This window comes from Seriola aureovittata, chromosome 11 (assembly GCF_021018895.1).
Source record: "Seriola aureovittata isolate HTS-2021-v1 ecotype China chromosome 11, ASM2101889v1, whole genome shotgun sequence".
NCBI lineage: Eukaryota > Metazoa > Chordata > Actinopteri > Carangiformes > Carangidae > Seriola > Seriola aureovittata.
Window position 1 is genome coordinate 14,667,313 of NC_079374.1, and position 12,605 is coordinate 14,679,917.

Below are 12,605 nucleotides of genomic sequence, written 5' to 3' on the forward strand. Positions count from 1 at the left end.
CCACCATCATATTTCTAAATAACTTTATTTTAAACATAAGTTCAAAAGTATAAAAACAACTTTCACAAATATCTACATCCTAATATTCCTCATAAGATAAAACATGTCAATATTGATTTTCATATGAACTGAAGGGAATAATAAGAAAAAAGTATATTGAAAATATAATATGAAAAAAAGAATGTATCATGTATAAGATGAAATAGGTTCTCTATCAGATGGGAAAAACATTTAAATTTTGATATATAAAGCTTAAATGTTCTTTCATTTAGACAATGCCCCTCTGCAAGAGCCCCCTGCTCTTTGTGAGGAAACAAAAACCTGCATGTGCCTGAATCCCCCCCTGCACTCTGTTTTCCCTCAGGACTGTCAGCACACAGCTATTCATATACTGAAAAGAATTACATGGTGTTTAATAAAGAAAGAAATAATGCTAATAACTGCACATTCTTTAAACTTGACAGTAAAAGCCAAACAATAAAAGTTGATTCAATCAGGGTTAACTAATAATTTTCATCACAGAAACCTAAACATAAGCAGTGTCTCGCACACACACGTCTAACACTACGATCTCAAGGCAGCACGAGCTTTGTCCAGGATGTCCTTTCGTATTCTCGGATAATTTGGATGAGCAGACAGAACCTGCGGACGAAACCAAACATGATTCATGGGATAAAGACTGTTTTGAAGCTCTTCAACTGTAAACATCACCAGGTGTCTCACCTTATGACACACATCTATGGCATCAACATGCCTCTTTGCTTTTAAGTAGTTGAAAGCAAGCTTGTATCCTGCAATAAAAACAAAACAAACATTACATGTAAGAAATTCTCTTTATCCACGTTGTAATTATAAACTGAACTGGACATGTGATTTTAGTTGCCTTACCAATAGTTGGGTTAGTTCGATTTCCATATTTCCAAGCCAGTTCATATTTGACCGTTGCATCACAGAATGCCTGCTCTTTTTCCAATATGTAGCCCAGATATTCATGAGCTTTACAGCATGACTGTGGAAAAAAGGTGCAATTATTATCACAAAGTACTTAAACTAAGAGACGGTCTCTGCATTATATCATGAAAAGATTTTTTGTGAATTTAATTGCCTTAAATTGCCGTAAACCACATCATATTTAAGCAGTGACAATATTTTCAGTACTGACCTTGTTATGATTGAGGCATCTCTCCAAGAGGTCCCTGGCCATGTCATTCTTCCCCGAATGGATGTAGATGTCTGCCAAGAGCAGCCAGCTCTTCTCAAACTCATCGGCGTCAACAATGCTCCAGTTCATTTTAGCTATGCGTTTGAGCTGGTTCCTGGCTCGGGGAGTTTGTTTTAGCATCATATAAGCTGTCGCCATGGCCAACAGTGCTGGGACATGGTCTTTCTGAATTCAACCAAAGAATTCTGGTTATTAATCTGGCAACACCTCTCGCCATTGTCCCACTGCCATTTGTTTACACCAAAACCATACTGACATGACTTCAGTACATAATTTGAAATAATAAAATGTTTTTTTTGTTTGTTTTTTTTTTCAACAAATAAAATTAAAAAAACTGAACCACAGTGCAATGTGCAGTTTATTACCAAATGAAATGACTGACAGAAAGAGAGAGTCTGAAATAATGCACGGCTCCTGGTGTGGGTATATTTACACAAGAGAGAGTGATGTAAATCATATGCACCATCTGGAGTTTACTTACCTCATTGTTTGCAATCTCTGTGAAAACACTGAGGGCTTTCTCTACATTGGCCTTCTGTTTAGTTGCCAGAAAGCAGTAGTTCTCCAGGATGCGGAGCTGTATGTGTCCGCCCGGTGTCTGAGGTTTTAACTCCTTCAGCAGCTTCTCAGCAGTTCTAACAGCCAGTTGCTCTGACTCCTGCTTCTCTGTGGAGTTCCTGATGAGAGACAGGTGAATACTACAAGTAAGTCTGTGGGTTTAAAACAGAGTATATATACTGTATAAAGTCTATTGTTTCACTTGTAAGCTCCTACTGCCGCTCACCCAATTTCCCCATCTAAATTCTCAAATACTTCCCCTCCCATGGTCTCATTGTCGGGGTTTAGGTAGATTTCAATCATGTTATACACAGCGTTTTGACCCCAATCATTGTCTTTCCGTGCTTTGTTGAAGTGTCGCAGGGCATCATTAGGTTCTCCTGTATACCTGAGAAGCAAGCAAAAGATTAATCACATAATGCAATAAACTTGAAACAGATGTCACCATAATCTCACTCTTTCAAATTTACCAAAGATAAAGTCCTTTGCAATAGTTAAATCCAGGGTCGAACTTAGTCCTGGGAGAATGTTTTTCTGCCATATCAAGAAATCTGGGGACTTCTTCCAACTTCCCGGCCCTCCTCAACAAGTCAATAAGACGTGACAGAGTTGGGTAGTTGTCTGAAATTACAATCATGAATTTGCATTTACATTCAGCACAAATTTGTGTGAAAAAAAAAGAAAGAAAGAAAAGAAACTTTGCTCTGTTACACCTGGTTTGCGCTCCAGGAGTTGTTGAAAGTGGAAAACTGCCTTTTCATAGTTCTGCTTCCTAAACATAATGTCAGCCATCATCTGAGGACAAACATATGGAAGAAATTAGTTCTATATATTTGTTCCAAAGAAAAGGTTATGGTCACAATTGTGGTGGCAGACAGACAGAACAAACCAGCGTTGCGTCTTCATTAAACTGGTCATTCTTCAGAATGACGCTGCATTGCTCCTGGCACGCATCACTCTCATCCAGAGTGAGGTACAACCGAGCCAACTCCAGCATCACCTAGGAACAGAGAGTGCATTCATTTCAATGAAGTTGATGTGACAAGATTATTTGTGAAATAATGTAGGGCAGATTGATCAGGCCTTTTGCTTAAATCAAACTATCAACAACTAAGATCACAAAATTTTAAGAACACAAAGATGCAATGCTAAAAGACGCCAGAACTTGTTAACCGCAGCTGCAGTGACTACACAGAAGGTTTTTGATTCAGCTGCACTGACCTTGCGATCAGTCTCACAATACACAAGAGCTTCTTTGTAGAATTTGACTGCTCTCTCATAGCCCCTCTGACTTGTGTAGTGTTTAGCGATCTCAGCACAGATCTCTGCAGCAAGCTGCTTCTGCATGGGGATGGCGTCAGGCTGCTCCAACTGCACCCGCTTCAGCACCTTGGCCTGCACATCCCGGGCCTAGGAACAGCAAATACACAACCGCATAATAATCATTATCATAATCATCTCTGTAGAAACAAGTAAAAGATTATTGCAATTAAAAAAAGTTTGCATTATTTTATGTGACCGGTAAGAATTCTTTTGAAATAATCCTGCTAAATATTTGATCCAAAATGTAAAAAGATGAACCAGATAACTGGAAACACTTACTTTTTGTAGGGAAAGTAAAGCTTGCTCATTTTTCTCAACCTTATTTTGGATCTTTGCCAACAGGACCAGATAACGACAATCATCTGAGAGCGCCGGTAGTTCGTTCACTGGATAGAGTAGAAAGACAACAATAAACGATTTAAAAAAATCAGTAAATACTTTATATTAAAACAGAGCAGAGGGAAGTTTGGATTTGTTTTACACATTCAAAGAAATTTTGTATTTCCATAAACAGTATTTGCTAATATGTTCTTTCCATCTTTGCACCAAGTTATTTATACTTATCACATCTGTACACAAACTGTCCTTTTGACTAGATTCTCGTTTTTTATTGTGGTGTTTGACGTCACTGTGTGTGTGTGTGTGTGGGTTTGTGTGTGTGTATGTGAGTAAGTATTGTGATGTCTTAAGTACCTGGTTCATGGGCCAGAGCTTCATGCAGGACTCTCTCACAGAGCTCACACTGCTTCATCTTCATCAGCAGCTCAGCCAGGTCATAGCGTAGGAAGTTCTGTTGCTCAGTTTTCAAGGCAGCTTCATAGTAATTTATTGCCTGTGTAATAACCGCCATATGTCAACATTGGTTTGTCTGTGTGCGAACTTTGTTTATCTTTCAATGAGTGTGCAAACAAACCTTGCCGTAGTTATGAGTCTTGACCAGGGCTTTCCCAATCTTGCTGGCTAAAGCACCATCTTTGGGGTTTTTCTTCAAAGCATACTCATAAACCTCAATGGCTTTCTCTGGCTGAGGATAAACACATGTGACAAGAAGTGATATCAAAATTAACTGTTAGTTTTAGGTTTTTATAAATATTATTCAGGCAGTCTGATACGTTTCATTATTTACAAAATGTTGTGAACGTTTGATAAACATCTTAAAGGCTGTTGAACACTTCAAATTAAGAACTGTTGGATAAAGATACCATATCCGATTTGGCCTTGAATGACGTCATCTTACCCACAACAGCAGTATGCATTAACATGACTGATTTTAGGAGGAGGCTTGGGTTGCTACCCTTCAAATCACACAGGTGACCAGACCTCCTCGTCTTTGACTTAATGATTAATCTGAAACCAATGCTACAATCATCAGCATGTCACTTACATGAATGCACATTGTGTCCCTTTGCATTTTCAACCATTATTTATGATGATGATGATGATGCTTCATTTAGCCTATATAAGACGATAAATAATCACTGAAAATTTATTCTTGTCTAATTAACATTGTATGTTGTGCATGAATGTGAATATTGTTTTCTTCAATTATTCCATCCTAGTTGATGTATATATTTATTTACCTTTAACCTATTGGTTAAACATTCTGTGGTAACTATTAACCCTGTTTCCTCCTTTATACAGCCTACATAAAATACTGTGTCCCAGTCTTCCACTGTAGGGTGTCATTTTTGCTCAGATTCTGTTTACAGGGAATGAGCTGTTAATGATTCCCTGTGAGCTGCTATGCAGTTAGTGATTTTTTTTTTTATTGATTAATGTAGTCCTAAACATAGCTGTTTTAGCTTCTTGCTGTTGTGTGCTTTTAACTTTAGTTCTCCATTTTCTTTCTCAGCACATTATTTTCCAAAAATATTTAACTTTTTCTTTCATATTTGAAATATCAACTTGAAAAATAGTCTACAATTTTCCAGGTTTTCCAGGAAAACTGACTGTATCAAATATGTTACAGTAGTAGATTAATGCATTTTCATTCTGCCAAGAGGGAAGTAGATCTGCTTATTTAAAGTCTACTGTTATTTAATGTCCTGTATCCTGTATTGTTTGAATTGTTTTTCAATTGTATAAGTTTGATAGCCTAATAGAAATGTGGCCTTTTCATGGTCCAGCTTAAAACTGACTCCTCTTTCACAAATATGTGCAGTAGCATTGTCAAACATTCCTTGAATGTTACAAATTTCATTCTCAAATGACTCTGTTACAACTGCAGGGTAGAGGGACCCCCTGTGTTCCCTCCAGACAATAATCATCCAAGGTAAGACCTTAGTGATGGACTTCAATACAGCTCCATCACTGCACATTAAAAGGCTACATATTGGCATTTTGGAAAGGTTATATATAACATGAGGATAAGGTAGAAGATGAGATAAAAATGTGCTTAAACAAACCATAACAAGAATTTAGTTATTTGAAGCAGGTGGTACTTTTAAAGCCATTCTAAGTTGTTATGGGATACAGAAAATATCCCATAGGACTCAGCTGAATCACATCTCACACTTACTTCTTGAATGTTCATGTAGGCATCACCTAGTAAGAGATATGTATGAGGGCTGGGCAGCTTCTCCACCATTTCTCTGGAGAAAAGACAAAGATACCGCATCACATATGGTGTACTTCATTATGTAGACATACTGTGTGTCTCTGCTGGTCTGAGGTTCAGTCATGCTTTACTACGTCTCAGCTGTCAAAACAAATAGCATCAGAGACCAAGAGAAGATTGGAGGCAACTAGAGGAAACTGCAAAGTTTTTCTTTACAGCATGGATGGCTTCTGTTAAAACTGTTTAAAATTTGTGGTCTAAATCCTTCTTTAGGCTGGATATCCTAGAGTCATGTATGTCATTAAGTTTCAGCCCTTACTGTCAAGAAAAACATTTACAATACATTAGGTTTCAAATGGAGTACGTGTTCAGCTACTATCTTACATCAAGATCACTTTTAGATTCCGGTGTCCTATTTTTTTGTTCATTTGGATCCAGATTTGCAGCTCACCTGTAACAGCTTGCATACAGACGTTTCTCTTTTCTGTGGTTCACATATATGTCTGCCATTTTTTCCTTGGCTTGGATGTAGTAGGGCTGCTCAGGGGTAATGTTTCTAAGCATACTCAGTGCCAGCTCGGTGTCACCACGCAGCAGAGCCAGGTCTGCATTGGCAATAGTGACACGTAGCTCCTCAGGCGTGCCCGAGAACTCATTGATGGCATCTTGCATCACCTTTGCTGCTTCATGCTGAAATACAACATCAATTCATAAGCTAATACTGTACTTTTTTCCTCAAGGGCAGACACTGGTAGAAATCCAAAAGGAGTACTAGCCTTCTGAAGTCAAAACTCACTACTTTACCTGTTCGCCGTTGAGCCACAGGGCCTCAGCTAACTCCAAGAAGACCGAGACACAGTCTGCAGGGCTCAGCTCAATCTTCTTGCTCTTGGACTTGGACGAGGATCCAGCTCTGCGGACACCCGGAAGACTCATGGCCATCTGCAATGTCTGAATAGCCTCCGTCAGTTCACCCATTTTCTTCTTAGTCTGAGCCTTGATCAGGTGGTACAAAGGATGGTCTCGAATCTGAAATGGGAAAGAAGTCATGATCCATTTGGACATGCAATCCCTGCAGTTGAATGATATTTGTCAAGATGCATGTTCATAAATCTATCAAGCAAGAAATAATATTCATCACAGAAATCCTTTTGATCAGTGTGATTCAGCTGAACTGTCACTAACGACACTGATTTTGATTCTGTTTTAACCTAACTCGTGCTCAGACAACTGCAGCTTTTAATGAGCCCAAACCTGATGATGTAACCCAAACATTTTTGAACTGTTGGCGTTTAACAATGATATGTATTGATACTAAGATCTTGTCACTGCTGATGATCAAACTACCGCTCTCTGGACACAAAGCATATTGACTGGTTTCTGCTTTATTCTTCTTTTCATCTACATCCTTCGCTGTATTACACATAAAGGTGGCAGAGCTGCTTCTGCTGTGGGTCAAGCAGAAGCCTGAATGCAGACTGCTTCAAAAAGATTTAGCAGCCACTAATACTATCATCTTGATGGCGATCTTACCTCAAAGTTGTGGCTGAGGCAGAGTTCAAGAGACTGGGAAGACAAAGCGAAGTTACCCTGCAGCAGGTGGATCTGTGCCATTAGCAGATGAGCATCTGCATGAGAAGGACACTGTTCCAAGCAATGATGCAGACTGCTCTGAGCAGCGTCAGTGTCGCCTGAATGAACACAGAAGCAATGCAGTTAAAGCAACTGGCAGACAAAGAAACAAAAACACTATTTGAAATGCATTACTCACCAGACTGATATCTGACTTTGGCTAACAAGAAGACCCCTTGGAGGAGACCTGGCACAATCTTGACAACAGTATCCAACAATGTTGCACAGTGCTGGAGTTGAGGAGCAGGAGGCTGGCCCTGGGCCGGAGGCTAAAACATCAACAGTAAAAGTGCTATTTACTGGAAAGATTCTCAAACTTTCTTTAGTGATGAGTCAAGAGGATTAAGTATGCATATCCCTATCATACTATCCCCAAATGTGTGAAATAAAAAAGCAGTGTAAAACACCCTGTCATTGACAAGTCTCCCAGTCATACCTTAGCAGGACACAGTGCGAGATACTCTTTGACAATCTCCAAAAGGAAATCAGGGTTGAGCTTCTCAAAGTACTCCACTCCCAGAGGCAGACCCTGCAGTGTGGAGAAATGTGTGTCCACTGCATCGTTCAGCAGGTTGGTCACCTCTTCCTGGGGCTGGTGCTTTTTCACTGCCAGAACAGCACGCAGGTATAGTAGCTCCTAAAAGGGTAGAGAAAAAAAAGAAGAAATTAACTAATAGAAGGAGAAAAACAAAAAAGTTTGGGATAAAATAAAAGACTTAGACGAAGAAAGCAGGGATGAAAACTTGACAGGGCGTACAAGATGGATCAAAGACACAAGCATAAAAAACAAACAAAAAAAAGTCTCAGTGAAAGAATACTGAGGAGTACATGAGTAAATACTAAAGAACTACTGAAGCATCTGCTTTTCTTCTCTTGCCAGATGCTCCTGTTTAGTGTTCAACATATAGTTTTTTTTTTAAGTAAAATTATTCTAAACCAGATTAAGTCTTTTCCTCTTTCTTAATAGAGTAAAAAGACATTTCATGTTGTCATCTGTCAGCATTTATAACAGGCATTACCCCTGATTTTCCAATAGATTGCTGAATCTCTGTGAGAAATTCCAGTTGTTGTTCTGCATCATCAAGGTGGCCCTCTATCAGCTGGCAACGAATAATGCCTGATTAACAAAAATTGAAAAAACGTCAGAATAAAACATATGGACCCTGAGTGTTGTGTAGACAACTGATTAATCATTGTAACATGTTACCAGTCAAAGCAGAAACACTGGTCTCATCCAAAGTCATGGCAGTCTTATACCACTTCATAGCCTCCTTGATTCTGCCCTGAAGGACCATCTGGTAGCCCATCTCTGTGGCTAAATCTGAGTCCCCTGATGCCACAGAGAAGGCTCTTTCCACAATCCTGAATGTCTGCTCAATCACTTTCTCATTCCGTCCACACTTTAAGGAAAGATAAACATCAAAAAGGTTGATTACCTCCATGCAAATCAACGACATCTTTAAAAGAGACCTGAAACTGCAGCATTAAGAATGTAGAGAGAATACTGAAAACTGTCTTACAACACGAGTGAAGGCGAGAGACATTCTGTAGGAAAGCTCAGGGTTGCGTGGTTCCAGAATATCCAAGTTGCTGATGAGGTTTGAAAGCTGCTTTACTGACTGACAAGGGACACATAAAACAGTTTCTGTAAATTGATCACCACTTTTTCACAGCTCAATTATAAATTCAAATTTACTATTTTATTTTAGTTCCTGCTGAACTGCATCTCTATGAGTTCAAAGAATGAAAATGGGTGAAGTTTACCTCAGTAATATCTCCATTTCTACATAAAGAATGTAGCGCTAACATCCGTAGTGCCTCCAGGTTATTTTTATCCTTCTGTAAAAGCCTGAAATATGACACAAGGTGCTGTGAATATAATGCATCTCCTTTACTTAATAAGCTTGGATTTCCTTGATTGATAGTAATAGAACATCTGATACTGCTGCAGTACTGTGTTGAGCTTCCAGTCAAATAAAATTAAAACTAAAAGGAATTGTGTGGGCTGCCAAAGAATCTTAAGTATACTGTATGCTGCATGGACCCCTCAGCAAACCTGAAGCTACAACTCCTTGGAATTGTGTTAGACTTCTGCGCTTTGGCTCAAAGGCCTTTTTATGCTGTTTGACACTGGCTAAGGTCCAGAGGGGCGAACACAAACAATGGCTTAGTCAGTATGCACTAGTTTGAGGCATCACGCTAGTGTTTCATTTGCACTTGAATGCTGAGCCATTTGTAAAGGCGGACTGTGCTTTTTCTTATGTGCCTAGTGGTGATTACAAATGTTTTTTGCACTTTCTGATCTCAACAGAGACATTGTAACTCTTCTTTAGCCTCTATGAGTTTGAGGAAGAGAGCTTGCACTGGGAGAGATGTGACCTCTGTGTATGATTTGAGAGAGATGACTTAACCAACTCAACAATTACCTGTGTGCTGCGTCTATGGTTTGCTCCCAGTCTTGGAGGCTGAGCAACAGTTTCATCTTCTTGATGAGAGCAGGCAAGAACCCAGGGAAACTAACAATGACCTGGTTAACCATCTCCAATGCTCCAGAGTAGTTCTGACGATATTCATAGTATTGTGCCTAGGACAAACCAAACAAAACTTAAGGTCTATCATACGCACTAGTAAAAACATTGAACATAAGTCTGTTACTCTCTCTCTTTCTCTCTCTCTATGGTTGAGGAAGACTATTCAATTTGAATTTGTATCTCCCATCTCACCTTTCCCATCAGGGCGAAAACATCTGCTTTCTCTTTCAGTCCCTCATCAAAGTGTTTTCCAGCCTTCCTGGCGTAGGCATCTTTACCAGATGTCACATCTATCCAGGCTTTTAGGATGGTCCCCTGAACAGATCAATGGAAGTTGTACAGAAGTCATTTCATACGCTTAAATACTGATGCATTTCTCAAACATATAACATCAATATCTCACCTCTCTAGAGCCATTGGAGAGTTTGATCATTCTCTCTGTGTACTCCCTTGCCTTATCATTTCGCCCCAACAGCCAAAGAAACATCCCAGCATGGTAAAGACTCTTGGGAGATGCACTTTTACGATCCTCTTTGACCTTGGCATCAAGTTCTTGAATGACTTCTCTGTCTGTGAATACATACGGTGACACTTATTAGAATATTATCAACAAGTGTGCCCAGTCCTTTAAAAGAGTCTGACCAAACAGCTGTGACCTGAATAAAAGGACTACTGTATGCTGGATTACCTGGGTTTGACTTTTTTTTCTCAGCATAGACAAGGGCCATCAATGTGCAGAGAGATATATCCCGGCCATCTCTTATTGTGTCGAACTCTACTGAGGCTTCTTGAATTTGATCTGTAGTAAAATAGCGACATAAATGCATGTGCAGCAGATGGCAACTTGACACTTGTCTGACAAGAAAAGGCTAATGCTATTATTTTATTCGATTCTTTCAAGCTTACCTTGCATCAGTTTACCATATGCATGGTAAAAACTGTAGATAGCATCATTGCTGAATTTCCTCTGAGCAGCTGTTGCAGCGTTTACAGCGTGATTGTAATACTTTTCGTAGCAATAGTACCTGATCAAAGCCTGTGGAAAAATATAAAGAAGGTACTTCGTCTTCAAGGCTTTAATGGCAGTGATAGTAACAAAAAAACGGTTTGTGAAATACGCTCTGCCATATACTGCAGCCAACGTTATTTTCAGAAGTTAAAAGAAGAACCCTGCGTTAGCTTCAGCATGCTAGCTAGTTCACCATTGGCAGATATCATTCGTCGACAACAGCTATTGTTGCTGTTGAACATTAGTACGAACAGTTCACTCTAATTTATCGTTAACTACTTCTCTGTATCAGTTTTGCAACAGTCTCGACATGCTAAACTGTAGCATTACTGTAATAGTAGTTAAGGCTGACTTATCATTAAGATATATGCGCTTACCAACGTTGTGTCTTCATCCTCCATCTTGGCTGAAAAGCCTTGGGCTTTTACCAACCTGAAACAGATATCAATTTACCCTGTCTGCATTGTACTTTGGCATAAAAACGATATTATTGCAGTTTTCGTTGTGTTTTCGCCATCTTGCACTGACTCCTTTAGCGTTGCCTGGTAACTTAGTAACCTACGTAAATAAGTGGGGGTTATACCCTGAGTTTTGCCTTTCAGGCACCACCCGCAACAGGGCTGTTTGTTTATCTCGCCACCTTTACTATAACTGGAGGCGCTAAAACCCGGACAGAGTTTATACTGTCTTAAAATCGCTTAATATTTTTATTAATACAATTTGTTGGGCGACTATTGGTAAAGCGTTTTGGGTCTGACAGCTTGGTAGGGAGCCCGAAATACCAAACTGAGGGCAAAGTTATATCTTTATTGACGCCATCTTTACATTGAATCGAGCTAGTTTGGCTTTATATCTCTAGGTGGCGCAGTCATCCTTTTATAAAATGCTATACTACTAGCTACTACTATTATTACTACTATTACTACTACTACTAATAATAATAATCATAATAATTATAATTATAATTACAATACAACGATTTCGCTGAAAAATCTATATAAGAAAATATGTTTTAAAAAATTGAAATTTAATAAATATGACTAAAGTGAATTTTACCATGCATGCTTTACCTTTTATAAGATGGTATTTTTTGACTTCTAAATGTTGTAGATCATATGAAGCAACATGCAGAAAAAAATATTGCATGCGAAAGTAAGTTTAACCTACTTTGAATATATGGAAATGATTTAAGGGAGTTCAGTGGCTTAGATTACACTCACGGAGGTTGGATTAATGTGGTCAGTAGGCTTGGTTGGACTGGCCTTCTGTTTTCCAGACCTACATCATTTTCTCAGGTTAGGAAAAACATGATGATACAATGATATAATGATGTCAACATCTCATTTTTGTTATTGTGTAATATCAACTACATTATTTTTAATCTCAACCAAACAAGAAAACAAGAAAGTTTTTCTAAATCTCACCTATTAACACAGCTTTACACAGTTTATCATGTGCAGTGGAAACATATTTCCATCCGGCCAGTGGTAATTGTTGGCCCAATGTTATGCAACACCACGCGTATGAACTCCTGATGTCTGCAGTGTTGAGTCCATGGCAGGAGCAGCCAGTGTCCAGCATGGGTGCAACTGTTCCAGGAGAGACCTTTCCATGCCTTGTCAGATACTATTTAGCACTAACTCTGGCAGATAATCATTACTCTCTGCAGCACACATCAATGGAAGAGTAAATCAGGTTGGTATCGAGCTCTGAGCATGTGCAGCAATGGGAAATGTCTGTACGCCGTATCACACATTTTATCTCACAGTTTAT

At 39.1% G+C, this 12,605-nt stretch overlaps 1 protein-coding gene across 1 annotated transcript; it reads right to left on the minus strand.

Annotated features, from left to right (window-relative positions):
• Positions 1-6: 6 nt before the first annotated feature.
• Positions 7-11,367, minus strand: ttc21b (tetratricopeptide repeat domain 21B). The gene is made up of 29 exons (XM_056389295.1): positions 11,210-11,367; positions 10,730-10,859; positions 10,512-10,622; positions 10,227-10,393; positions 10,016-10,138; positions 9,719-9,876; positions 9,057-9,141; positions 8,813-8,911; positions 8,500-8,692; positions 8,312-8,409; positions 7,729-7,929; positions 7,432-7,561; positions 7,194-7,351; positions 6,465-6,689; positions 6,112-6,350; positions 5,622-5,694; positions 4,017-4,127; positions 3,797-3,935; positions 3,383-3,489; positions 3,002-3,190; positions 2,670-2,780; positions 2,494-2,575; positions 2,251-2,401; positions 2,007-2,168; positions 1,704-1,899; positions 1,163-1,387; positions 889-1,009; positions 724-791; positions 7-642 (listed from the first exon to the last, which is right to left on the minus strand). Exons 1-29 carry the CDS (start codon positions 11,231-11,233, stop codon positions 565-567), a joined length of 3,954 nt encoding a protein of 1,317 aa, XP_056245270.1. The 5' UTR covers positions 11,234-11,367; the 3' UTR covers positions 7-564.
• Between the last annotated feature and the right edge of the window lie 1,238 nt (positions 11,368-12,605).